This window comes from Alosa pseudoharengus, unplaced genomic scaffold (genome assembly GCF_046254945.1).
Source record: "Alosa pseudoharengus isolate Yale_2024_CS ecotype anadromous, Long Island Sound unplaced genomic scaffold, YU_APseudo_1.1 YU_APseudo_1.1_scf_5, whole genome shotgun sequence".
NCBI classification, from domain to species: Eukaryota; Metazoa; Chordata; class Actinopteri; order Clupeiformes; family Clupeidae; genus Alosa; species Alosa pseudoharengus.
The window spans coordinates 32,752,117-32,779,093 of record NW_027468837.1 but is presented as its reverse complement, the minus strand read 5'-3'; the positions used below and the strand labels follow the sequence as shown (position 1 = coordinate 32,779,093).

Here is a 26,977-nt window from a genome sequence, read left to right as displayed (position 1 = left end):
GAAGGATTCCGCAGTGAACACAAAAAAGTCTTATGTGAAATGCACTGAATCTGTTTATGGCAGGAGGCTTACTCTCAGAGCACACTTTTTTAGGTTTAGGTTTGGGGGGATTTGTTTCTTTCCCAAAATGTCTAGGTGTCCCTGGATGTTAATATGTATGCGTCTCATACATTGCACAGCCATCCAACTACTCCACACCGAACAAAAAATACAGAGTATAGCCTATTGCTGCCTGTGACACAGATAAAAACATCTTCTGGATGTTGTGGAATATATTTGGTAATGATTCTTGCAATATTTACAGGAGAAATCTGGCGAGTTTTCACATAGATCTATGTTTCTCAAGGTCACCAAGTACTGTCGGCACAGGGAAAAAATAAGATAATCGGTTTTAGCTAGCTGGAGATACAGCCAGCAGCTGATGCAGCCAGGCAGCTACAGCGCTACACTCTGGGGGCATGTCCGTGAGCGCATGTACATGCCCCCAGAGTGTAGGCTGCAGCTGCCTGGCTTCGTTAGCTGCTGCTGGTAATCTATGTGAGAATGAGGCATCGTGGAGATGCAAGTATTTCCCTATAAGTCACTAGACTAACTCGGAGAATTTCTTTCACTGCTGTTGCTTCTCCTAGAACCTAGAGTTCTGCTCATGCGCAGTCCACGCCTCATCACAAAACGTTGGAGGTATGCGACATCCCCTGTATGCCGCGCTGATGACACAATTTTCGTCATGTGCTCAGCAAGCACAGCGTGCACGGAATGCAGATGCAGGTTCATGCATGCCGCTTCAGGGATCGAATCAGCCACCTTCCAGTGACAAGTCAGATTCCCTGATCAGCAGGTCATGGCTGCTCCAGCTACTTCAACATATTACTAAACTGTCAAATTGGTGCTCTATTGGTGGTTGTTTTATGTGTGTGTGGTGGGGGAATTGGCCTCCATTCAATTCATGAATTGAATTGGCTCTGGAATTGGACTTTGGAAACTTTGGTTACTTTGGACATGTAACCATTCACTATTAAGTTACCCATCATAAATGGGTGCAATCATAGTTGGCACATATTGTAACGCTGCATTGTTAAACACTACCCTATATTATGGATATGAATATCTTCTTCTTCTTCAAATTTCATTGAATTTCAATTAAAATTAAATTCTGAATTTTGCACAACCCTGCCACACCAGTAGGGGATGCTATACTACCTATGATTGTATGGAATCAGTATTAGTGAATAAAATTAGTGTGCAATTGCACAGAGTGGGCTACAACATTGAAAACACATTGATTGTCAAATATTGCCATAGACGGTTTATGCGGGAGCAACTGTAGCTATACTCATTGAGGTCTCCATACCAAATGCACATGAAAATATTCAGGATAAAACTTGGTGTGATTGCATTTTTTGGTTATTTTCATTAAAATGGTATGTGGAGTAGCTAGTAAATCAGTGTGGGAATAGCTCAATGTATTTACAGGGAGGCTACACGTGGCACGTAATTGAAGCGTTCTGCAACAATTAGCTTCCACTATAATCAATGGAACTGGCTACACATATCTATGGGCTACACTACACTATAAGCGCTTTCAGATATAACTTTCGGAGTACATGCGGAGGTTTGTCAAACGGAGGTCCTAACCTTCGGATGATTCAGATATGATGCTAACCTGCGGACCTAATACTGACCTTATACGGACGTATGTGTGAACGACATACACGCACATTACAGAATCTCCGTGTGGTTGTCGAGTGAGGGGTGGGGGCTTAGAGTTCACAAGATGCGAGATATATGACGCAAAATATATGCGGCCGCTGCCTGTCACAGCTGCTTTTTGTTTACAAAGTGTAGCCTATGCATTATAGGCTAAAGAAGAGAAATATATTGTGCGTAGGCTAATACTTGAAGTAGGATAGTCACGTAAGTGCGCACATACAGTATTTGACTTTACATCATTAAACTATTTCAGTATATTGCTTTTCTGATTGTCAAAACCACACCTAACTTATGGCGTCTCCACTCCACAGCAAAAGTGTCCTAACCACGTTACAGCTGTTTCTATCTGAGCGACTCCAATAGTGAAAGGATTTCAGTGTCATATTTCGGTGGCACTAGCTAAGCTGTCGTGGAACTCGAGATGACATGTCTACAGGTCTCACCAACACGAAATTGTAATTGCAAAAGATGCATCCTACCTCATCTGTTGTACTGTAGTTATTCGAAATTGGGCTTTTCACAATCCAACGATATATCCAAAGTGCGAACTAGTTGGTGATGGTTTATGAAAACTGCAGTATGCATGCTACACGGAGTTCTGACAGGGCTGTGCATGGCCTAATAAGCAGGCAAGATATAACCCACGATCGCCATGGTTTCGTGGTCAATTCGTGTTTGTGGTAATAATGACAGCAACAATAAAACCATCTGTATCTTACGATCTTCATCATTCTTGACAGATCACCAGCCTCCTCTGGATGGTCATATGCATAATTAGCCTATAGCCTACCTTTAGTTTTCATTTAATTTTAAACACGAATCTACTGTCTTTACTGCCGGGAGAGAAAAAATCCTGTATTCTTTTCTGTAGCCTAATTCTGCCTAAGGCTATCAATGAACAGAAAACCGTGTTGGCTAACAATTTATTAAATACTCCTGTTATTGTCGTCAACGACGTCGCTGTAGGCTACTGCCTTTTCAGCGCCTTCTGCTTATGATGATTCAGTCTTTTGAATTCGTTTGGCCTTGCCATGCAGTTGTAGGCTACAACGTGCCATTCCCTTCATGTGTTTTATCAAAATGTTGTATGCCCTCATGGACAGTAGCTCCGTGATGTCTGCATCTTTCCATGTCGAAGATTTTCTGGACAGCACTATGCCACTCCATCATAACACTGGCATTTAAGTCAGATTTAACCACATGGACGCACAAAAGAAACGTCACCAACACGCCCTCTCACTAGGTGTGATTTTAACCGCATGTTCTACGCCTCGTTCAGACACAGCACATTTACATAATGTCCGGAGGAAATACTAGGTCAGGGGTAGTATAAACACCGGGTGAATTCGGACTTCCATATGACCGGTTATGTCGTTCAGATATACGGCCCCACCGTTTAACATCGGCAGAACCTCCGGTCTTACACGTATGTCTGAAAGCGCTTTCTGTTTGAAAAAATTAAACCAACCTTCTAAAACTATGTTTACACCACATTGTGGACCTGGTGTAGCCCCAGCCTTACTGTACAAAGTACACTACCTACTGAAAAGGCTGACTGGTGATAATTATTATGATGTCTTCTTATTTAAGTCAGTAATGATGAAATGATATACTAGAAGAATATCTAGATTAATCTAGATGTAGTCTGTCAAGGAGATGCAGTGATAATCACAGGATTCTCCTTAGATTATTGCCATTGTCTATTATGATTGATAAAGTCAAGATAATGTTATAGTGAGGGATTAGAGGCACAGGGTCGATGTTTGTGAGTTTTAAAATGCAGGCTTGCATGTCAGCGTGGCACATTTGAGTGTCTTTGTGGTAGACAGCAAAAGCTGTGACGTCTGGTGTGGTCAAATTATCAGTGTACTGTCTACATCTGTAACTATATCTGTTTTTGGGCAACTATAAAATGCAACTGCCCAGATCGGACCCTGCTGAGCAGGTCTGAATGCGGCTTGCGTGGAGGGCGTCAGAAATGGAACAATAGAGTGGTTACATGCAGTGTCACACGCACATGGTTCATCAACTCACCAACAAAATTTTGAATGCGTTCAGACATGACTTATTACACCAAATGCCATGACAGGAGAGATATTTAGAAGTAAATTTCAAGAGGATTGAAACTCAAGAGGTGTGGTTTGATTACACTAAACTGATTACACTGTCTGTCAAACTCAGACAGGATCCAGTGGTCCCCAACCTGAGTGTTACAGTAATAGAGACAGATGATGATGCACTATATGACATGTAGTATTGGAAGCCATTGCATAGACAAATATTACTTGACCTGTCATGGGCTATTGGCTGAATGTTTTCTATATTTTCTTCCATGAGGCCTAGCCTGAGTGACATTGTGTCATCAATATTTCTGGACTGGCTGTCACTTTAGCAGTTGATCCATTGGGTGACTTCTATTACACAGTGTGTAACCAATCGTGCAAGCTGACAAGCTGATGTCCAACTATCCCCAACAACTTAGGGGTGAGTTAGGGGCCAAGACACAAAGGTGAATCCATTAGACAAAGAATGAAAGTCAGAATTATCATGAACCTACATATACTGTATGTTTTATAGTGTACTCTATTTGTAACTTTCTTATCAAATACAGTATTGAAGAAATCATATGTATATGGTGTCAAGAGGGTGCAGTGATTCCCAGAGTTCTCCTTAGATCATTTGGATTGTCTCTTTTGATGAATAATTTTATGATGAGAGATTAGAGGCAAGGTAGTGTCTGACTCAGACAAGTCTGCATGTCTGCACGGTGGGAGTTTTTAATGTCAGCATGGTCTGAGTGTACTGTAGCTGTGGTTGACAGGAATAGCTGTGAGGTATGGTTTGGCCAAATCATCAGGGTGCTATCTGTACATCTATAACGTTATCTGTTTATCTTAAAGTGTGTGGCAGGCGTCAAAGATAGAAGAAAATAATTGTTGCATGCAGTGTTGCACGCATATGTGCTTGCAGAGTCCATCCGGCTATGACCCAAAGCTAATTGAGGACATTCTCAGACATTAAGAATCTGTGGCACTTTATATCTTACTTTAACAGTGACAATATAATTAAAACCTAAAACTGCTCAATAGAAAAACAACTCAATAATACTGCTCAATAACAAAAATAAGAAATCATACACTATTCATACACATTATCAGTCAGACTAACCTATGTACCTTACTACATTACTACATTATGTAAAGAATGTTTGCGGTCTGTAAAGCTTTATGCATACACATATATATTTTAATCATTTGAATCTAAATGCCTTTTGTTCACAAAATAAAAGAAAACACAAATGTGTTAGCATTGTCCACAGAATACTGAAGAGAGCACTTAAAATGAATGATTTATGATGAGCACTGAAATGACTGCTGCACTTTTCCTTTTCTGGACAAAAGGCCAAAGTCACTTTTTTGAATGACAAGACATTCTGTCAACATAATAGAGAGTTCAGGGCCATCAAATGTTACTTTTGTCTGCATTTATACTATATTATGAAAAGTATGATGTGCATGGAAGGTCTTTGTTTGAACACATTCTGTGAGTATCACACATCCGTCCAGGATCCTTTTTTTTGTTTTCTATCGCTGGGGTTATTTTTCTATTTTTTCCTTTTGGGCGCCAACGTTGTGGATTACTTTGTTTCCCTTTTCCTTGGATTATCAAGACTGTTTCGTTCGTGTCGTGTGCTTTGCTGTGGAGGTTGAGAGACTTTGAGACCGTGCTGGCGAAAGGCGCGTGGCCTGCGCGCATAGACATTTAAATCGGCAGCACGATTTGCTAGATGTTGTGCGATTAATACTGTTTGTTGGTGTATATGTGATATCGTGTGTCTGGGAAATATATGTCACCTTAAGATCTATTGCAATCCCTGTGTCTTTCTGAATTAATTTAAAAGAAGCAAATTCATTAGTTGTAACTCAGTCCATGAATCCTGTGATATTTTGTTAACAATCTAAAACTCCCAAGCAGATTGTTACAAGTAACAGGATCATACAATATCAAGCAATAACAAAAACGTTACATGATGCAATGCATTCTTCGGCCATACTGCAAAGATAGGTGCTAAAAGTAGCCAAAGCCAAAGTTTACCAAGTAAAATACCAAAGTTTAAGTAAAACCATTTAGTTAACTTAACACACATTTTCAAAACTATGGCTCATTTTGTTTGAACTATGGCTCAAACTCTACTGACAATTCACAAAACTTCACAAACAAAATGCAAAACAAATCAGCAAAATGAAACCCTAAACTCAAAAATGTTCATGTCAACTGGAAAACCCAACCATTCCTGGGGTTAGACTTTTCCAATATTGCCTTTTGTGGGGCAGTGTCTTTAAGAAATACAAAGGCCTGTTTCACAGAAAGGGTTTTATGATATTCAAAAGGCTTATAATTAGCTTAACGTTTTGCTGATTGTGCATAGGGTTTTGCTGTTTGAGTGATTTTTCAGAAATTGTGTGATATCATACCCAAACCTTTGTGACACAATCAAAAAAAAATAAACAGCCATACACAGCAAAACCCATAGTAAAAAGTTGAGGACATATTTAGCTTTTTTTTCTCTTTAGCTTCTTTTGTGAATTTAACACATGATACAACTAACTTCACATTTTGGTGCCATTATTATCGGCTAAATTGATCTCAAAATGAAATTCCATGAGATGTATTATAGTAGCAGTGCATGGCTAATGTTTCCTACTGCGCAGCAGCTGTATCAGTGCATCTGCGGCAGGCTGTAGGTCATGTTCTGTGTTACTCCACTCCTGTGGTCCTGCAACAAGCTGTAGGTCTGGTCCCTTTGGTCGGTGACACTTGGCATGTCAGATATGGAGCTGTAGACATGATATGGGTTTGACTAAAAGAAATGGAGGGAGAGGGGAAGATGGACAAAAGAATCAGATAAATAGCTAAACACCAAAATAGATAAACACCTTCAGTCAACTTGTGGAAATTGTATAAAAACATAAGCATCTGTTATTATTTTGTGAGAATTAAAGTCATAGAAATGTTTAACATTGTGCACTTACAACATCCTGTTCATCCCCTTTTTCTTCATCTGAAAGAACAAAATTGTCCCCATCATCATCCATTCAACGGTGGGTGGGTGGGGTTACTCAACTCAGGGGTATTATGTTAAACATGGGAACATTGTGCACATGTCTGTATTTACATTTGTTGTACTTACGTGTGTGTGTGTGTGTGTGTGTTTGTGTGTGTGTTAGAAAGAGAGATTTTCTAGAACATTTGTCAAGTGCAAAAAAAAGCTGATGAAAAGATCTCTGGGTCTGTATGGTATTCAAAGATACATAGAAATACTTTAACAGAAACAAGATCGGTTCCTCTGAGGAACCTGTCTGAGGAATAAGTCTTTCTCAGTTCTCCAGCAAAATAAGGATTTCCCACAGATATCTGTTATCTCAGTCTGACATTGCTACACACTATACTATCCTCACTTTGACATTGGTTTAAAGTTGAACACCATAGGAATGGGTGGGCCTTTTCGATGGTGACACTACTGACCAACAAAAATAGAAATATAGAAAAGGAAAATAAAGGGCAGATTGTTCTGCCTCACCTGAAGCTGGAGGCACTGTGGAGATCATGGTGTAGGTTCCAGCAGGGTCATCAGCAACCTAAATTTAGAAGTACTGTTTGTAATGCATTTGTCCAGACCAGGGGCATCACTAGACCCTTTTTAGTGGGGCACGTGCCCCAGTTTTATGAGCTGTACCCAGTAAATCTTGCGTTCAACTTTTTTTTTAAAACAAAGGGGGCAGTGCATTCATGTAGATTTATAATATCGGGAAAAGAGTGGACGTTTTTCCACTCTAAAATAATATAAGATAGTATATAGTATAAGATTGTTTTAACCCCAATATAATCAAAACGCGCACATTCCATACATGTCTGTGTCTGCGTAGAATCGTTTTACTACAGACAATGGTAGATCGCAGCAGCAGGCAATGACACCTCCGGAGTTCCATAGGCGTGCAAAACTGAAGGTTTTAGGCTGTCCCTGTTTGATCACAGGTTCAAGAAAACGCCTTAGAGTGGATATAACGTCAATGCATTCTAGTTATATTCGGTTATATTTCATGTACTTTATTTCAAAGTCTCGGGGGAAGTCTTTTAGACGTCCCGAACAAAGGTCCGCGGGACGTCAAGGGAACCCTACACAATGTCGAGGAGTTGACGTTCGCCAGGGGACCTTTAGGGGACGTTGCCAGGACTTTATTTTGTTTACTGGGGAGGTAAGATCTGGCTGTAGTTGGGGGATTGTCTTAAAGGGCAGGATTAGCTATATTTCCCCCTCTGCTGGAGAAATTGTGCATTATGCTATTTCAAACTGTGGAAAAAGGTATCGATAAAGCACATGGATTTGTTTACAAGCTAGCGAAACGGTTAGCATAAGTTCAGCAGAACAGTGTGGATGTTACAAGGTAAGAAACACGGATTTTCTTTCCGGGACGGTAGTCTCAATGTTGCAAGGTTGGTTTTCCGCCTGGGGAAGCTAGGGGCAGCGGGGAATGTCACAATTTTCACCGGATCAGAAAATGTAACCATCCAAATGATTAAACGGGTTTATTACATTGAAATATATTGCTAAAAAAAATTAAGGGAACACTTCAATCATACACTGGATCTCTGACACTTTTTGCTTCTGAGCACAAGTAAAACTTTTAAGGTGAGTGTTTTATTTTGCAAGAACTGTCAGACATGTATGAATGTAGTTTGAGAATGGAGAAAAGGGTAGAAGGTTTCAAAAAATGTGTTTTAACAATTGTGGAAAACTGTAAGCATTCCCTAGCCTGGGTGTTCCCATGCTGCCTTGCGCGCGATTTGATTCACGCTGCTAAGGCAGCCTGGAAACTACCGCCCTAATTTTTGCCTAAGATAGGGAACCAATCACAGAACAAGGGGGAAAGCAAGACGATGATGAGCTATGCACAGACGCATTTGATAGACATCCGTGGCACCCAATAAACGGATCTGGGCATTTTTTTCAAATACGAGAAAATTAACGTTTGGTTCCCAGACCACGTCTCATTGAGAAGTGGTGGCGCTAGCCAGGCTAAGCATTCCCTTAATTTTTTTGAGAAGTAGAGTTGCCAAGTTCCCCTTTAAGTCTAGTGATGCCTCTGGTCCAGACCTGTGTGCAATGAGTAGCGGTTCTCTATTTGACACAGTAAGACACAAGCTAGGGACAAAGCTAGCAGCAACTTTTAGCCTCCTTGCTAACATGCCCTCTTCCCATGTCTGAAGTGAGTTTAAATCTGACGTGACATCAAATTCTGGTTATCCAGAAAATGTATACAAATATTGATCCAGAAACGTATCCTTACTGTTAGTGTACTGCTCACAGGTACGGGTACCATTTCCACGTGTTGGTCTGAAACACAAATAAGATTTAACTGGAATGGACTGGGCTTTAGTGATGCTGGAAAGATATATACATACAAAGAAATATACATTTCTCTTTAAATCGAGTTCACTCAATGTTAATCAATGGGATGACATTTTTGGATGATACCATCGATCTGAACCATCCACCGATTTGAATCTCCAATCACCCATCTCAAGGATTTCTGCCTATATACTGTATATACCCACTATAAGATACAAGTCCTCTTTGCATTTTTTTGCGATCACAAAGATCTGCTAACCTGTGCTCAAGATTGAAGTCTCCAACCCACCAGGCAGGTTGAAGCTCACTGCTAGGTGGATCCTGAGTCTGCTGCTTGAGCACTGGCTCCCCTTCCAGTCTCTGCTTTGAAAAGCAAAGAAGAGCCTTTTTCTACCAGGTGCCAATATTTTGACAGCAGTAAGTATGGTGGCAGATTACTGTCGATACCCAGTTCCATATGGCTGGGCTATCCCTGCATCAGACGGGCATGACCTGTGTGTAGCCTGCCTGGGCGCCGCTGAGCACGTCTGGGCGGCTCTCTGTTCACCTAACTGCTGCAACACCTTACAAGGATGTTACCCCGAACACTTTTGCACCATGGTGTGCGAGACCGTGCCAGAGAGTTTCTTACACCCTCTGAAAATCATTACGCCACTGACCAAGAAAAACCTGGTCTATAGCCAACCCTCATAGTAATAGGTATATTTTAATTTTTTCAAATGTATTTATTTGTTGCTTTTATTTTTCCTTACAACTTGCTGAGGCCCCCCTGGCACCCCCTCGCAGCCCCCACTTTGAAAACCACTGGGCTATACACTGCTAGTCACAAACATAGTAGCCTAAAGCATGGTTTAGTGGAATACCTGTTCCATATGGTCTCACGTGCAAGAAGATTCCTTCAAATGCTCCGCTGACTCAAAATACAGATGCGCTGTTTAAAGTTGCACTGTTTGCTATTGAAAGGAATGACAGATGTCATTCTCATTGGTTCAGAGGATGTTATACGCCCAAAACACACCATTGATAAGAACAACCTTTTTGCACCAAGCGCCCAACTTTTGATCACACAATCGCGCCACTTAATTTGTGAATGTGGACTGGCCACACCTTTAATGTCTATAAACATTATGCCTCTGACTATCTGTTTCTGATTGTCAAAATAGAGCCCTAAGATTGTTACGTCTCGTCAAAGTGATGAAGAAAGGTTCGCTTTATCGCAGAATAAACCACACTCATTTCACTTATAGGCTATTGAGCTATATAGAGCAGTGTGCGCCACATAGACACAGAACGCCATTATTTTTATAAAGTATTGATTCTAAAAACGTCGGAAATCATATAGGTTTTTGCAGGAGGGCATCATGATACCTTTCTAATATCAGTACACCATGCAACACCAAGTGAGACAGAGGCAGAAGTGGTGGTTCCCCCCTCCTCACGGGGGGAGGGAGTCGAGGCCAGCCCCAGTGCCTGTGACAGCCCTCAGGCTGACACAAGCTTCTTCCGAAAGTTCCACGATGTGGTAAACCGCGCTACTGAGATGCTTCACATCCCATGTCCAGAACCACCACTGGTGACTGAGACCAGGATGGATGGCTGCTTTTTCGGGGTTTGCCCCATAAAGCATATGGTGTTAATTGTAAAATAGACTCCTCAGTCCTCACATAGCCCTTGCTGCCAACATTGCTTAGCCTTAGTTGTGCCCTAACTTGATATAGTGCAGCACGGAAAAGTCAATACGACCCATGAGAGAACAAAAACAAAGCCTAAACAGGCAAAAGCGCAGTGCCCTTTTGGATGTGTTAATAGAGTTTAGTTGTTAGCGATTGACCAGGCTTTGCTTTTTCAAATGAAATGCGTTTGTTAATATAGGCTAGCCGATTGTCAAAATAGGGAAGTTGAACTGCGTGCCAATACATTTTCAAACCATATAGCCTTCAAAAAACAATCTTAAGTAAACATGAAAGCCTCTAATAATGCCTCAGCCTCTAATAAGCACAATATGAAGTAGACTAAACTAAAGTAAAACATGATGTTGGGATAAACACCGACAGTAGCTATATACAGTAGGGGCCCACTACAGGTTGTCGCCCCACCTATAGAGACCGGTGAGTTCGTCCAGGGTCATTCAATTGTAATGGAAACGTGAGGACTGAGAGGGCCGAGTGATAGCAGGTTCCTGGACAAGTTCCCGCCTCCTAGGTTTTACCCCGAACGGCGATAATGGAAACTTGGCTATTGGCTCTCTGGACCAGGTCCATTGGATTGCTTCAGAATGCCCTATGAGGACTTGTCTCTCAAGATGTACATATACTGTATAGGGAGAGGTCTGTGATGGAAATCCCTGGAGATTGGTTCAGATCGACTTCCTATTGGTTAACATCTCGTGTTCTCCTTCAGAGAACCAATATTATATCGATAACCATACTATTTCACTAACAATTCCTGCTTATTCAGTATAAGTAAGTAAGTAAGTATATACTCTTTTGATCCGAGGGAAATTTGGTCTCTGCATTTCTCCCAATCCGTGAATTAGTGAAACACACTCAGCACACAGTGAAAACACAGTGAGGTGAAGCACACACTAATCCCGGCGCAGTGAGCTGCCTGCAACAACAGCGGCGCTCGGGGAGCAGTGAGGGGTTAGGTGCCTTGCTCAAAGACATTTCAGCCGTGCCTACTGGTCGGGGTTCGAACCGGCAACCCTCCGGTTACAAGTCCGAAACGCTAACCAGTAAGCCACGGCTGCCCCACTAATTCATATTCAATATTCATATTGCTTAGAATTAAGGACTTACGCTGTCGGATTATGTTTGAGTTATGCTTTGATCTATGAGAAAAGGAAGACAAAATACTTTAGTGATATACTTCTACTTCTTCTTTCAACAAACTGTAATATACTTCTATCTTACCGCTGTGGATTTGATCTCTCTAGTGGAAAGAAAAATAAGCATAATCAATTAGGATCTTGAAATTAGTACTGCCATCAGAACTATACTCCAGGACATGGTGTCTATACAATACTTACGGAATCTCCAGAGAAAGCAGGCTAAGAGTCCAATCACCAATATGCTGGGAGCAACCACCAATATGATCAACAGTGGCACTGATAGAACAGCTGAGATCAAAAACACAAGAAGTTACATTGTTACATTGATGGTACTTCAAGATCTGACTATTAATTGAAACATTGAAAGATGTATTTGATCTGACAGAAAATTTGCAAACAAGCAAAATATTTTAACACATCTTATCAAATCTTTTGTTTCCTAAAAAGGTACGTGACAGACATCCAAATCATGTCTTTGGAACTTTTAAAAGTTCAGTTTATTGTCACAAAGTGTTGAAGGCAAAAGGACTGATAAAGTACCACAAAAAAGTTAGATTTTTACATTGTTGGTGCTTCAAGATCTGACTATTGACTGAAACACTGCAAGATAAATATTTAATTTATGTGCATGACTATTGGGCTTAAAAAAAACAAAGGATAACATAAAGACAACAGAACATCACCCAGTAGAAAAACTAGATGTACCGCAGAGCGGTACAAAATATGACCGCCGCCCAGTCCAGCACATTTTTTCCACAAAAATAAATCACGCTGAAAGGCCTATATGATTCTAACTGTCTCACTAAATTGCATTATCCACACTCAATTCTCACTGATATCTGCTAGACAACAAGTACCAAAACATGATTAGTTCATAGATTTCTAATTTCTAATAAAATTCATTTTATACAACCCCACCTCCATCTTGCCTGTTCATAATTCTGAGAAATTCTTGAATTGTGTGCATGTACATGTTTATGTTATGTGTGTGTGTGTGTGTGTGTGTGTGTGTGTGTGTGTGTGTGTGTGCGTGCTTGTGTGTGTGCCTGCGTATGTGCCTGTGCATGCAAGCGTACATATGTCTACTGTGTGAGTATGTGTCATACGTATGATTACTGTGAATGTACACTCTTAAAACGAATGTGTTAAAAACAGCGCAACTTGTGTTGTTTTAACACATCTTTGTGTCCAGATAGGGACCACACAAGTTTGTGTTGTTTCCTTTTTTAATTTGTTACACAAAATGTGTTGAAAATAACAAATTGCTGCGTCGAATCAACAGAACTTGCGTTGTTTTTTTAACACATCTTTGTGTCCAGATAGGGACAACACATTTGTTTTAAGAGTGTATGTGTGTGGGTTAACATGACCCCTGGAGGCAAACATATGGAAAAAAATGGTCATCCTAGTCCCTACAGTTCTCGAGATATTCACAGAAAACTGTGTCTGCCCTACCCTCCTTTTGGGGGGTCCAGTCCAGCGGGGGGGCTACAGATCAAAACGAAAAACGATGGTTCCATGCTATCCATGTGGGGTTACATGCCCACCAAGTTTCGTGTACCCCGGTCTTTCAGTGTCCCGGGAATCCTTGACGGAAATTTGGGCATGCGAAAAAGAAAAAGAAAAAAAAGAAGAAAAAAAAAGAACAAAATCTGACTAAACCTATATGACCGCCGCTTCGCTGCGCGGCGGTCATGATTACAATTATTTTCTGGAAAGGTAAATGAAAACTTTAATTGTTTGAAATAACTTAATTTTAATTATTTAGGCATTGTAGTCAACCATTCCTCTGAGCCATTGATACAGTAGGCGTGAGATTTTTACATTGTTGGTGCTTCAAAATCTGACTATCGACCAAAACACTGCAAAATAAATATTTAATTTATGTGCATGACTATTGGGCTTAAACAAAAGGATAACATAAAGACAACAGAACATCACCCAGCAGAAAAATTACGAGCTAAAATGTCTTATTTATAAAAATTCAATTAAAAAAACATAATTTACCTGGTGTTACAGCTTCACTGTTTTCTGGAAAGGCAAATGAAACTAACTTTCATTGTTTGAAATAATTTAATTTGAATTATTTAGGCATTCTAGTTATCAATTTACTGTCACAAGTTATTGAATCAAATGGACTACAAAATGTTTCTTGTTTGGAGTAATTGACTTTGCTCTTTTTAGGTAGTATGTTTTTGGAGGGTAGAAGGGCTCAGAATTAAGAACAAAACATAAAACAGACAAATGTCATGGCTCAAATAATTGACCATATACAGTTCATCACTTACAAAAACTGAGTGTTATGTCTCCAGTTAATGTTGACAGTCTACTGTTAATGGAGAATTCAGGCAATTTTTCACATACATCTGTTTTTCGATGTATTGGTACAAAATAAAACAAACTGTAGCACTGTAGCTGCCTGGCTGCTATAGTTGTTGGCTGCAGCAACTCAAACTAGGTAGTACCGTTTTTTTGTTTTTTTTCCCGTTTTATTTCATATCAACAGTAGGCCTACTCGGTGGCCTCAATAAACGGAGATCTATGTGAAAATTCGCCAGATTTGTTCTTTAACAGTAGACACAGGGGCGCCAGACTGGGGCAGGGACGTAGCACAAGATCCTGGGCCCCTACATAGTAGGGCTGCACGATATTAGGAAAACATGCGATATGCGATAACATTATTGAGTACTGCGATAACAATATAATTTGCGATATTTAAATATACTGCTCAATAAAGGTTTTCCACACATATTTTGAAACCTTCCACCCTTTTCTCCATTCTCAAACTACATTCACAGAATGTCTGACAGTTCTTGCAAAATAAAACACTCGCCTCAAAAGGTTTACTTGTGCTCAGAACCAAACAGTGTCAGAGTGATTCAGTGTATGATTGAAGTGTTCCCTTAATTTTTTTGAGCAGTATATTTAATGTTTTTTTTTTTTTCATTCTGCTTGCTGCAAGCATACACTGTAGGGTTGGGGGGGGGGGGTAAATGTATAATTACAGAAATAAATGTATAATTTTCTACATAAATAATATAAAATATCATGTAGCCTATATGGCCTGATGAAAGTGGACAGCTAAGAGACCTACTGACTAGGCTATCGAAGTTGTGTGGAAGATCTGCTCCTAATCCTCATAAAAGATGGGTGGACAGCCAATCTGAACACTTGTGCACCAACCAGCGGAATATTCCACATTGCCAGCCTTCGATGGGCCTAGCAAAGAAGCTACTTAAACTATATCGCGGCAGTCATCTCAGTCTGTAACCTCATACGCTGCGCATCCCACGTTATTAGGCTACCGGCATGCCGACTACGAGGGCAGCGGAAAGTGAAAGTAATTGGGCTGCAATCGCACAGTCCAGAAGTAGGTTAAACAACTTTTACAAATAACGAATCCTGATTACCTCTGTGCTGCTGTCTGGGGCTTTTGCTAAATGCAAATCATGAAATACAAGCCTTACAGACAGTGAAAGACATCTTCTGATATAACGATAACGAAAGAAATTGTTTATTTTAACACGGTGGAGAAGGACGCATTTGCGCTGTGTTTGTAACACGGCATCCTTCATAAAACCAAAATATTCCCATATAACAGACGTGCTTTTCCTTTTAGTCACTAATTCCTCTTCACCCAAGTGTAGCCTGATCGCTCGACTCACTATTTTCAGCCATCACGACTTAGCTCCCGCTTCAACACCTAACACCACACACCTAAACTGGTAGGGGACGGGCTTCTTGGGCTGCATGACAGCATCAGTTTGGTAAAATATGTTGACATTCAGAATGTGAATACACCATAGACTGTATGGAATGCGCACGGCACAGAAAATGTATCGAATTTATCGAAAATTAAGTAATCTTTGCGGTATGTCCATCGCAAGTGTTGATATCGCGATAACGATAGATTTTAGATATATCGTGCAGCCCTACTACATAGGCAGTCCTGATGGGCCCCCATGTTCCTCAACATGTTCCTCCTTTTATTAAAATAAAATATATTCCAGACTTTTCTAGGGCCCCCTCTCCCCTTGGGCCCCTATAATCAGTAGTGGTTTTACCCCCAGTCCGACGCCCCTGGATGGGGGTAAAGGTGGGACTGATTACTAAGGTCACAAGGATGCAGGATGATAGGTAGGCTATCGCACTTTAATTATGTTAGTTGAGCATCGCTATGGTTGAGCACTAACCATAGACAGTAAAACATATGGACACAGCCATCCCATAGACTTCAAACGAGACGAGTGAAGCAAATTTGAACCCATTTCCTGTTGGTCGTCTTCGGTTCTTGCGTATCCTCAGTCCAGGCGAGTGAGAAACGTGACGTTAAGCAACAGACTAAAACACAGTCACTCGCCTGGTAGCCGTGCTAAGAAAATTGGTAATGTGCAGAGTGCTGTGAGTTCAAGTGCAGCTTTTGGTGGGGATTTGTTCTGACATACAGACCATAGTGTAGTGCCAGCCCATTAAAACATCATTTGTTGTGCTGTTTTTTTCCGATGCTTTCGATGCTTTCCTAAATATCTTACCCATGGACATCTCAATTCTCTGTTTTACCCCTTCCCCTTCCCCTATCCCTTCATCTTACCCCTAGCCCTTGTCCCTCGAAACCGAGTGGCAAGACATAGGGGTGAAAAATATTCCCCTTGGAAATGAGATACCACTAGCCAATCATAAGGGAGAGCGGGATGATTTAAACACTTGAATTAACGTAATTTACAGAGATTGTACCACACTGAAAGCTATTTTGTCACTAGCAAACTGTCTTCTGTTAAATAGGCTATTGCATTTTCAGCTCGGAATAAAACCGTTCAGGAATTATTTCAACAACAGCAGAACGTGCCTATGTTCGTTCGTAGCCTACCACATGGTCCAGGTGAATGAAACAGGGATGGGGGACAAAATAAACATGTAGTTCGCTATGTAAACATCGCGAACAACGCCTTCGATATTTTACAATAATATCCAAATGGTCGTTACTTGACATCAGAAGCAATCGATAGCTGCCTTGGCCTATGCGAGGAGTCGGCAGCAGCAGTAGGCCTATGCAGCATTCATATCAGACGAGCGGTAAAAAAGCGAATTTAGCTGCTGTTGGACTTTACATTTCTGACATGGTGCTGCTAATTTGCGGGGTAGCCTATATCAGATATGGAAATATGTAAAATGCGAGACATTTGCGCAAATAATGATGTGCTGTTAACATTCACAGAACAGCGATTTTTGAAAACTTCCTCATGAAGAACAGGACCTTCAATATATGGTCACAAGATTGAATGCAACATAAAACAGTTACCATTTTAATTGTATAATCCTTATTAATGCCAACATTTCATGTCAATGAATCTATCGGTGTGCTTGTTTTTCCTGTGTGAGCGGTGTATGTTGGGTATTTCTCTTACCCCTCGGTTTCAAGTAAGCAGGGTATCTACCCCTTGCCCTTATCCCTACCCCTCGATCGAAATGAGAATTGAGATAGCCCTTCGTCTCACGTGTACGCGCAAAACTAAGGGGAAGGGGAAGGGGTAAAATAGAGCATTACATTAATACACAGGATTAGATGTTAAAATCCCTTGTGCCAAAATCCAAGGTAAAAACACATTCAGAAGCCCCTGCTCAAGTTTAACTTTAAAAAGCACACTACCCACAAATCCGCCAACAAATGGTCACAAGCACAATACAAATGGCCTATCCAACAGCAGTAGCCTATATAGTATGCGGCATGTCATTGGGGTTATCAAGTGGGCACCCTCATTCACCGATGTTTCGTTAAGTTAGGCCCACGACACCTCATGAAGGCTTAACAGTGAAACCAGCGTCCTGGAGACACTCCCCTTCATGCTGCCACCATATTACCACATTGAAATATCCAATACCCAAAATACTCTTAACCAGCCCAGGCATGGTCAAGGTTGGCTAGGTTGGTCCGTCCCGTTGATGTGGACTGAACCATAACCATAAAAACCTTGGCCAACCAACCATCACCCTAGGCACAGCCCATCACAAACACAAAACAAATTAGCCAGTTAGCTTAGCCCGTTAGCTTAGGCCCCATCCCAAACACAAAACAAATTAGCCAGCAGTTAGCAGTTAGCTTACGCCCCATGCTGCCCCATATATTACCACAACAAGCATCCAAATACCCTTAAAGGGGTGGTTCAGGATTTTGGACATAAGACCTCATTTCCAAGTAAGCAAGTGTGATATTTATCAGTGGAGACCGTTTTCAACACGTTTCATCCAGTCCTTCTAATTGCAGAGTTCGCAGGTGCTAGGCTAGCGCAAGTCAACGGTATGTGCTAGCCTGCCACTAAAAACAGTCTTACCCACTCCACAGTACACCCGAGGCAAATAAATTATAACGCCAGACTATCGATGTAAATGTCTGTATTGATACTGTTATTTCTAACGTTATTCTATCCTTGCATTCCAACGATCGCATTACATTTTGAGGGACTAGTTTCTTACCACGACGGAATTATACTTGCTCCGGTTAGTAGTACTGCGCCGAAAAGTAAACAGTAAAGCGCACTCCAATGGGGATACTTAGTAGTAGCCTTGGTAATATCAGTCCGCTGCTGAGATGCAAAATGACTACTACCAACTTCAGGGACCAAAGTATAACTATTGCAACGCGATGCGAGGGTAGTTGTATTTCTTACACTATTCTATCAACACAGACATTTACATCGATTGTCTGGAATTTGCCTCGGGTGTACTTTGGAGTGGGTAAGACTGTCTTTAGTGGCAGGCTAGCACATACCGTTGACTTGCGCTAGCCTAGCACCTGCGAACTCTGCAATTACAAGGACTGGATGAAACGTGTTGAAAACGGTCTCCACTGATGAATATCACACTTGCTTACTTGGAAATGAGGTCTTATGTCCAAAATCCTGAACCACCCCTTTAACCAACCTAGGCATGGTCTAAGTTGGCTAGGTCGGTCCGTCCCGTTGATGTGGACTGAACCATAAACCATAAAGAACCTTAGCCAAGTACCATCAACCTAGGCACAGTCCTTCACAAACACAAAACAAATGAGCCAGGTAGCTTACCTTAGCTTGCGCCCCAGGAAGGGTAACTTCTCCTTACCCACAACCAAAACAAATGAGCCAGTTAGCTTACCTTAGCTTGCGCCCCAGGAAGGGTAACTTCTCCTTACCCACGACCAAAACAAATGAGCCAGTTAGCTTACCTTAGCTTGCGCCCCAGGAAGGGTAACTTCTCCTTACCCACAACCATTCGCTTGCCCGTTCTGCTGCTAAAGACATGTTACTAACCACCTGCCTTAGACTTCGACCACAAATGCCCAATTCAGACAGCAAGCCAATAGCAGATCTGGCCACAAACCCACATGCACCGATTTCAATAGGCCTTAATCGTGCACTCCAACCTCGCTTAGCTGCCTCCTCTGCTATTTCAGTATATTTAGCTCTCTTCAGCTCATTGGCCACTTCCACTCTGTCTTCCCAAGGAACAGTGAGTTCAATGAAGTAAACTATCTTCTCTGAATCCGACCATAGAATTACGTCGGGACGTAGCTTAGTACTCACTATATGTGGAGGTACCGCCATCTGCTGGCCAAGATCAACCTTCATTTCCCAGCCCGCCCCATTTTTCAACTGGCCGGTTTTACACCTGGCCTTCGCGGAACAAGGTTAATACCCCTGACGTACAAAGTTAATTTGCCTTACCCCTTTACTAGCTGCTAATGAATTGACTTCTCTTCTTTTATCCTCTATTGCCGCTGCCACACATTTCAATACCTGGTTATGACGCCACGTATACCGCCCCTGGGTGAGACTTACCTTGCATCCTGATAGGATATGGTGGAGACTGCCCACACACGAGCAAAGTATGCATTTATCATCTCACCAAACCATTGACTTAAATTCTTGGGAGATGGGAGCACATCATATGTAGCACCTAACATAAATCTGATCTTACCAGCTTCCATGCCCCATAGATCTTTCCATTTAATCCGTCTTTTTTCCACCCCTTCCCAGTTCACCCACTGCTCTTGTTTTGCCTGCGACACTGCCTTAGTACATCTTACAGCCTCCTCCTGTCTATGCATTTCCTCCACTACCATTCTCCTCTTTTCTCCTGCAGAAGCCTTACTCCACAAGGGTTTACTTGCACCCACCCCTAGACCCCCCCGCCCGTGCTGCACATGGCCCATTATATCTCTATGCTTCAATGCTGATTGAGCTTGCTTAACTGCCTGCTCTGGGTTCCACTTCCTCCCTGCATTAACTGTGGGTGCAACTTTCCTCACCACTGGGTCCTTGGACTGAGTAAGAGTCAATTCCAATCTAGCCTTAGCACACTTAAATTCCTCTGTCAGACTAGATATTGGCAACTCTACAATACCCTTCCCATACAAGGCTACACTGCTTAAAGGAACACGCCACCCAATGTCAGTAGTAATATATGTTCTTACCTTAACTTTCACGAGTTGAGTCATACCTCTCCCGTGTCGGTACGTGCACTCAAATGCTCTGGTGCGCGGCTGGACTGTGTTAGCATGTTGCTATGCTAGCGGGCTTTGACGGTTACTAAGCGTAGAAGTAATCAAAAACATCCACGTTTTCCCGACTTAAATACAGTTGCACGAGTAGTTGATAGAAATGCTACGGCCACGCAACATGAAACGTGGCGATTTTCCAAGCGAATAAACCGGAGAACTACAATGTGTGGCGCAATAGCACTTGGGAGTACTTCGACCTACCGTAGTAGTATTGTTAACACCTAATTGTAGATCCTATCCACCACAGAGTTTAGAATCCATGCTGGATCGACCCTCAGCCTCTCCCTCCCCTCTGAGCGAGAGAGAGGCACACACTAGAGATGCGCTGATGGGCTATTATTTCAACCATAACTGCATAGCAAAACTTATCATCCATCAGCCTGATGGATGATGCAGCGCTGCTGACGTGAGGCTAGAAAGCCCTTGCCTGTTCTAGAAAGACTGATCTAATGCAGCAAATATATTAAAAGGCTAAAGTCGTACATTGGCTATGTTGTAGCCTATCCCCAGAATATCAGCAGCAAACTCAGTCTCTGTCTCGCAAAACAGTCTCCAAATAAAACGCACATCGGCCTGTTGCCTATTCTGCCAGCTTGTGACAATATATCGTCCAAAATGCTTGATTGCATTGCATTCTCCGCATTTTTAGCTAAATTTTCATGTAGGCCTACCACATCAGCATTTTTGTTCAGTGAATCTTTTGTAAATTGCTTTACAATAGCGTCGGGCCCTTGTCACCAGCCTTCGGCTTGCCTCTTGCCACTAGGCTATTCACTCCTTGTCTCGATGTCATTTCTGAGTCATCTACAGATGTTTACACACATTCACCTCCCTAAATAGAACCAACTTGACGTTGACTTCAACCTGTGTTATAGGCTATCCTAGATGAGACTGCCTGGGTTATTTTGTTTCGATATTAGCCTATATATAAAACACATAATTGTAGCCTACCATTCAGGGAATAGGCATTTAAAAGAGAGACAGAGTGATATGACTCAGAAATGACATCGGGCGATGGCAGTGCGAGATGTTCAGAACGTAAGAGCTAAACTTCTACAAACTCAATAACATCCACAGCGGAAAAAGAAGGTAAGAAAAATAGTCGGAAAACTTAGATGTGTAAGGCAAGCAAGCAAGTTTGGCGGTTGTTACAAAAAATGTGAACATGCACGTTGCACTGTTGTGCGGTGGACTTTCAGAATGAATGGAGTCGGAGTTTCTTTAATATCGAGGCGTCATATTTGTCCGATGGCTATAAAATGAATTGCGCTGTCTGTCTGAAAGACAGTCAAAATGAATGGGAGTCTTCAGAACAGGCTTGTCAGTCACCCTGACATAACAGTGTGTAAAGTAGCCTATAATGTGAATGACTTGTTATTTTATCAAGGATTTCTTTTTGCAAAACATAAAGTACAATAGGCATTCATTAGTAGGCCAGGAGCATGTTGAAATTATGTGGCAAATTGTGTTTTTTATTACAATGATAAAATTGTAAAAGGACGTGACCGAAGCTGAGGCAAGCCAGGCAATAGGCGTATAGGCCCGACGGTAATTGTAAAGCAATTTACAAAAGATTCACTGAACGAAAATGCTGATGTGGTACATGAAAATTTAGCTAAAAATGTGGAGAATGCAATGCAATCAAGCATTTTGGACGATATATTGTCACAAGCTGGCAGAATAGGCAACAGGCCGATGTGCGTTTTATTTGGAGACTGTTTTGCGAGACAGAGACTGAGTTTGCTGCTGATATTCTGGGGATAGGCTACAACATAGCCAATGTACGACTTTAGCCTTTTAATATATTTGCTGCATTAGATCAGTCTTTCTAGAACAGGCAAGGGCTTTCTAGCCTCACGTCAGCAGCGCTGCATCATCCATCAGGCTGATGGATGATAAGTTTTGCTATGCAGTTATGGTTGAAATAATAGCCCATCAGCGCATCTCTAGTGTGTGCCTCTCTCTCGCTCAGAGGGGAGGGAGAGGCTGAGGGTCGATCCAGCATGGATTCTAAACTCTGTGGTGGATAGGATCTACAATTAGGTGTTAACAATACTACTACGGTAGGTCGAAGTACTCCCAAGTGCTATTGCGCCACACATTGTAGTTCTCCGGTTTATTCGCTTGGAAAATCGCCACGTTTCATGTTGCGTGGCCGTAGCATTTCTATCAACTACTCGTGCAACTGTATTTAAGTCGGGAAAACGTGGATGTTTTTGATTACTTCTACGCTTAGTAACCGTCAAAGCCCGCTAGCATAGCAACATGCTAACACAGTCCAGCCGCGCACCAGAGCGTTTGAGTGCACGTACCGACACGGGAGAGGTATGACTCAACTCGTGAAAGTTAAGGTAAGAACATATATTACTACTGACATTGGGTGGCGTGTTCCTTTAAGCAGCGTGGGACTCCGAGCCATTTTCTGACAAAGGAGTTGATCATTTTTTCCAACCTCTCTACCTTTGACAGAGGAACTTCATAAACTGTCAATGGCCACATTAGCCGAGGCAACAAACCAAACTGCAAACACCACAGCTTGAGCTTACCTGGCAGCCCCGACTTGTCAATTTTTGCAATACCTTGCCTAGTGACCTGTCTCAAGTCTTCAACCTGTGATTTATCACTAAGGCTTGCATCATACCACCTTCCCAGACTCTTCACTGGTTTCTCCAGAACTGTGGGAATCACCTCCTTATTTATAGCAAACTTCTTATCTGTTACCTTCCCTTTAATAATTGAGAGACTCCTAGACTTACTTGGTTTCACCTTCATTCTGGCCCATTGCAGATTACTATTTAACTTACCCAGCAACCTGTTGCTGCATGGAACGGTTGTCGTCAAGGTTGTCATGTCGTCCATGAAAGCCCGAATCGGGGGGAGGCGTGGCCCTCCCTGCAACTTCTCCCCGCCCACTACCAATTTTGAGGCCCTAATGATGACCTCCATTGCCATTGTAAAAGCAAGTGGGGAGATGGTACATCCGGCCATGATTCCTATCTCAAGTTGTTGCCAACCTGTGGTGTAATCAGCTGTAGTAAAACATAATTGAATATCCAGAAAGTATGCTTTTACTAGGCTTTTAATGCTACCTGGGATTCTGAAATAATCAAAGGCCTCCCACAACAGACTATGCGGCACAGACCCAAAAGCATTAGCCAAATCCAAGAACACAACGTGCAGGTCTCTCTTCTCACGCTTTGCTAATTGAATTTGGTGCTAAATCATGCTGGTATGCTCTAAGCACCCGGAGAAGCCAGGAATTCCAGCTTTTTGCACCGTGGTATCAATTAGTTTATTCCTTTCAAGGTAATTTGTCAGTCTCCGTGCCACCACACTGAAGAAAACCTTCCCTTCAACATTCAGTAGACTAATTGGCCTAAATTGATTAATCTCCACTGCGTCCTTTTCTTTGGGAATAAATATTCCCCCAGCCCTCCGCCAAGCCTTGGGAATACTCTGCTTTTTCCAAACTATCTTCATTAATTGCCATAAAAATCTTAAAACATCTGGTGCACTCTTATACAACCGGTAGGGCACTCCATTAGGTCCCGGGGCTGAAGAGGCCCTTGCACGTTTTATTACTTCTTGCACCTCTTTCCACCTTGGTGGACTATCGTCGCATTGGCTACTTAATTCACCAATAGGTGGGATATCAGCAGGAAGTACCATCTCCCTGAACCTCTCCCTATCTTTGTGCACTCCCTCTAAATACTCCTCAAGCTTCTGCTTAGGTTCCAAAAGACTACCACTCTTCTGCATTACGAATAAAGACTTAACAAACTTAAATGGGTCTTTATAGAATGCTAGTCGGGCTTGTGATTTCTTCTTCCTATTTTTCCTAATATTTTCAGCTCTTCTTAGCACTACTAACCGCTCCCTCACATCTGCCTGTAGACAGTCAATACCTTCCTTCTCATCATCTGTAGCTTTTCTCCACTGCTTCTTAAGCTGCCTCCTCTCCTTGATAAGTTTATCTATCTCCTGCTGGCGCCTAGATTTAACTACCTCATGTTGCCGTTTTGAGAGATTGGCCCTAAGTATTGTAAGTACATTTTTACATTTAAATACAGCTTTCACTGACCTGTACAAAATAAATGGGTTATGAGTATAACTTTGGATCTCTGAAGAACACGAGACATTAACAAATGGGAAGTCATCTCATTATGACATCATTGATCTGAACCAGGGAACTGACAGGTGGAATGGCAGCATGGTTGAATGTCAGCAGTCCCCCGATTACATCACAGTCATCACCACCCTGCAACCAGGTTGTGCTGTTGCAGCTTACGGTACCAAGAGAACATGTGGTGGCATCCTTACTTCTGCAGGGGACTGACAACTGGACTTTCTCTTTGTTTTTTCACTCGAAATTATATGTTGTATGCTTATGAGTAACGCCGTAGCTGATTAGCCTAAGACATGCTCTAAAACTCTTTAGATACGGATTTTTCCAAAACGTCACTGGGAGAAATGAATGGGAAATTTACTTCCGGAAACTAAGCCCTCTCGGAGGAGGGGTGGGACTGTGATGCTCTATTGATGCTTGATAGTGGGCCGAGAGATAATGTGGAACTGGCCTTGCGATGAAGGGGCCACGCGAACCCGACAAGCATGCCGCCCCGTGATTGGCCGGCCCACGAGAGGCTGTGGCCCTTCTGGCATCTGCCCAAATGTCAGACCGTCCAGTCCGTCACTGCTCCATAGCATAATTAAGTCCCTTTTGAAAGCTTTTGAAAGTAAATCCTTTATCGACCAAAACATGCCTGCTTTCATATACTGTCAGCTGCCATTGTCCACAATGTATTTCTAACGATTTCTGATCAAGTCTGGTTTGTTTGTCCGAGTTTTCACACGGTAACAATGGCGGAGCTTAGCGTGATAGACAGGGTTGCGGAGAAGAGCAAGCTCTTTCGCACCTTGTTAACTGCATTACGTTAATTAAGACAAGTTTGTGGAGCGGCTGCTCTGATGATCTATTCTAGGCTATTCTTTTTTCATATTCATATTTCATATAGCATTAATGTTTTTGGAGTTGTGCATTGATATATCCATGTTCTTGGTTCAGTCTTTATGCATATTAAAGTTAGAGTTCATGTCCCCATGTGGGCCGCTGGTTGGTGAAAATGCCAGGGCCGTTTTTTAATCCCAGTCCGTCACTGCTATGGAGGGGTGTATTCAAAACTTTGAAATACATACAAGGTGACAAGCAGTTGTGGCGAGTAGCCGTGCAAATCTCCGTGCAAAAACCACTGACGTTAATGCTATAGCTAGCTAGTGGAAGATTGATACTAAGATATGTTAGGTTACGTTAATATTTGATGTAGTAAGAATATAGTAGTTGGTTTTATGAGCATTTTCATCTTGGGATTTAACAGGGAACCTGTGCCCACGTTGTTGGCTTATGGTGCATTCATGGCACTTCGGAATGACAAGGACCGCCCCCATGGCTACTTTGTTTTTCCGACAGCAAGTGTTCATGTGCTTTGCCATCGGAATGTGTGACAAACACGGATGCCACAACAAAGGTTAAAACATACACTCACTAATCCTAAATAAACAACTGTATTTGCTTAAAATATAGTGTAAGACGCTTGTGAAAGAAAGATATGCAGCCTTCAAGTGAAAAAAAGGCAAATTCCCAAGTTCACATTAAAACTGTTGGACATGAAAGGCCACATGGACTACAAACAAACTACAACGTGACGACAAAAGTGATGACGAGCCCCTAACTGGTAGCCTGGCGGGGCCATCCTATATCATTGAGATGTATAGTCTGGCATCGAATCATTCACCTCGCTTAATCCAAGGGGCGGGCAGAGAATTGTCTTTCAAACTGCCTAGGCATGCAATAGGCCAGCGCTACGACCATATCCATATCCGGTAGGCAAAACGGCAAACACATCCTTCTTAGAAAGGAATGACTTAAGTGCATTGTGTTGCTCAACTTTCAAAGAAAAGCACAAGTCCAACTCCTCCAAAGTTGACGCCAACGCCGATTCAAACAACCGCTCTTCGTTCGCCATAGCCACCTTCCTTGTTGTTCACGTCACAGGACTGTCGTTATCCTGTTAAGCCCGCCTTAAGACTCTCTAACGAAATAGAGCGCTGTGATTGGAGAACATCCACGGTGTTAAGCCAAGAGAAATTCCTATGGTTCGATACTAGACGTACAGGCTGAGCAAATTAATTTGCCGCCGCTAGGGTGCGTCTAGATTTCTAGGCTACCTAACTGGGCAACTCTGTTAGCAAAATCAGAGAATAGGCGAGTTCGACTTGCGGCACATCTGTGCAGATCTGACTTGATGTGATGCATGCTGGGTTGAACACAATGCATACTGGGATGGACGCAATGCTTGCTGGTTAGAAATTCTGTCCGACTTCTGTCAGCCGGGGAGGGACTTACCACCGTGACACCATGTCACATGGCCTTAAAATATCGCGGGAGTCAGCCTGCAGACAGATCTTGCAGTTGCCTTCCACGAGCTGCACGAGC

General features: G+C 42.1%; 1 protein-coding gene across 7 annotated transcripts in view; it reads right to left on the bottom strand.

The window, feature by feature from the left end:
- Positions 1 to 5,622: 5,622 nt before the first annotated feature.
- The window catches only part of LOC143104461 (uncharacterized), a 40,996-nt gene continuing 19,641 nt past the window's right edge, over positions 5,623 to 26,977 (bottom strand). For 5 of the 7 annotated variants that reach the window (XM_076268544.1, XM_076268545.1, XM_076268547.1 and 2 more), the window contains 8 exons: positions 13,959 to 13,982; positions 12,150 to 12,239; positions 12,034 to 12,052; positions 11,920 to 11,951; positions 9,060 to 9,106; positions 7,292 to 7,349; positions 6,744 to 6,772; positions 5,623 to 6,571 (listed from right to left, as the gene is read on the bottom strand). In XM_076268544.1, the coding sequence (XP_076124659.1) occupies positions 6,431 to 6,571; positions 6,744 to 6,772; positions 7,292 to 7,349; positions 9,060 to 9,106; positions 11,920 to 11,951; positions 12,034 to 12,052; positions 12,150 to 12,239; positions 13,959 to 13,982 (440 nt within the window). In that variant the 3' untranslated portion in view covers positions 5,623 to 6,430. The remainder of the gene's footprint in view (positions 6,572 to 6,743; positions 6,773 to 7,291; positions 7,350 to 9,059; positions 9,107 to 11,919; positions 11,952 to 12,033; positions 12,053 to 12,149; positions 12,240 to 13,958; positions 13,983 to 26,977) is intronic. The other 2 variants (XM_076268546.1, XM_076268550.1) reach the window with 1 other exon arrangement.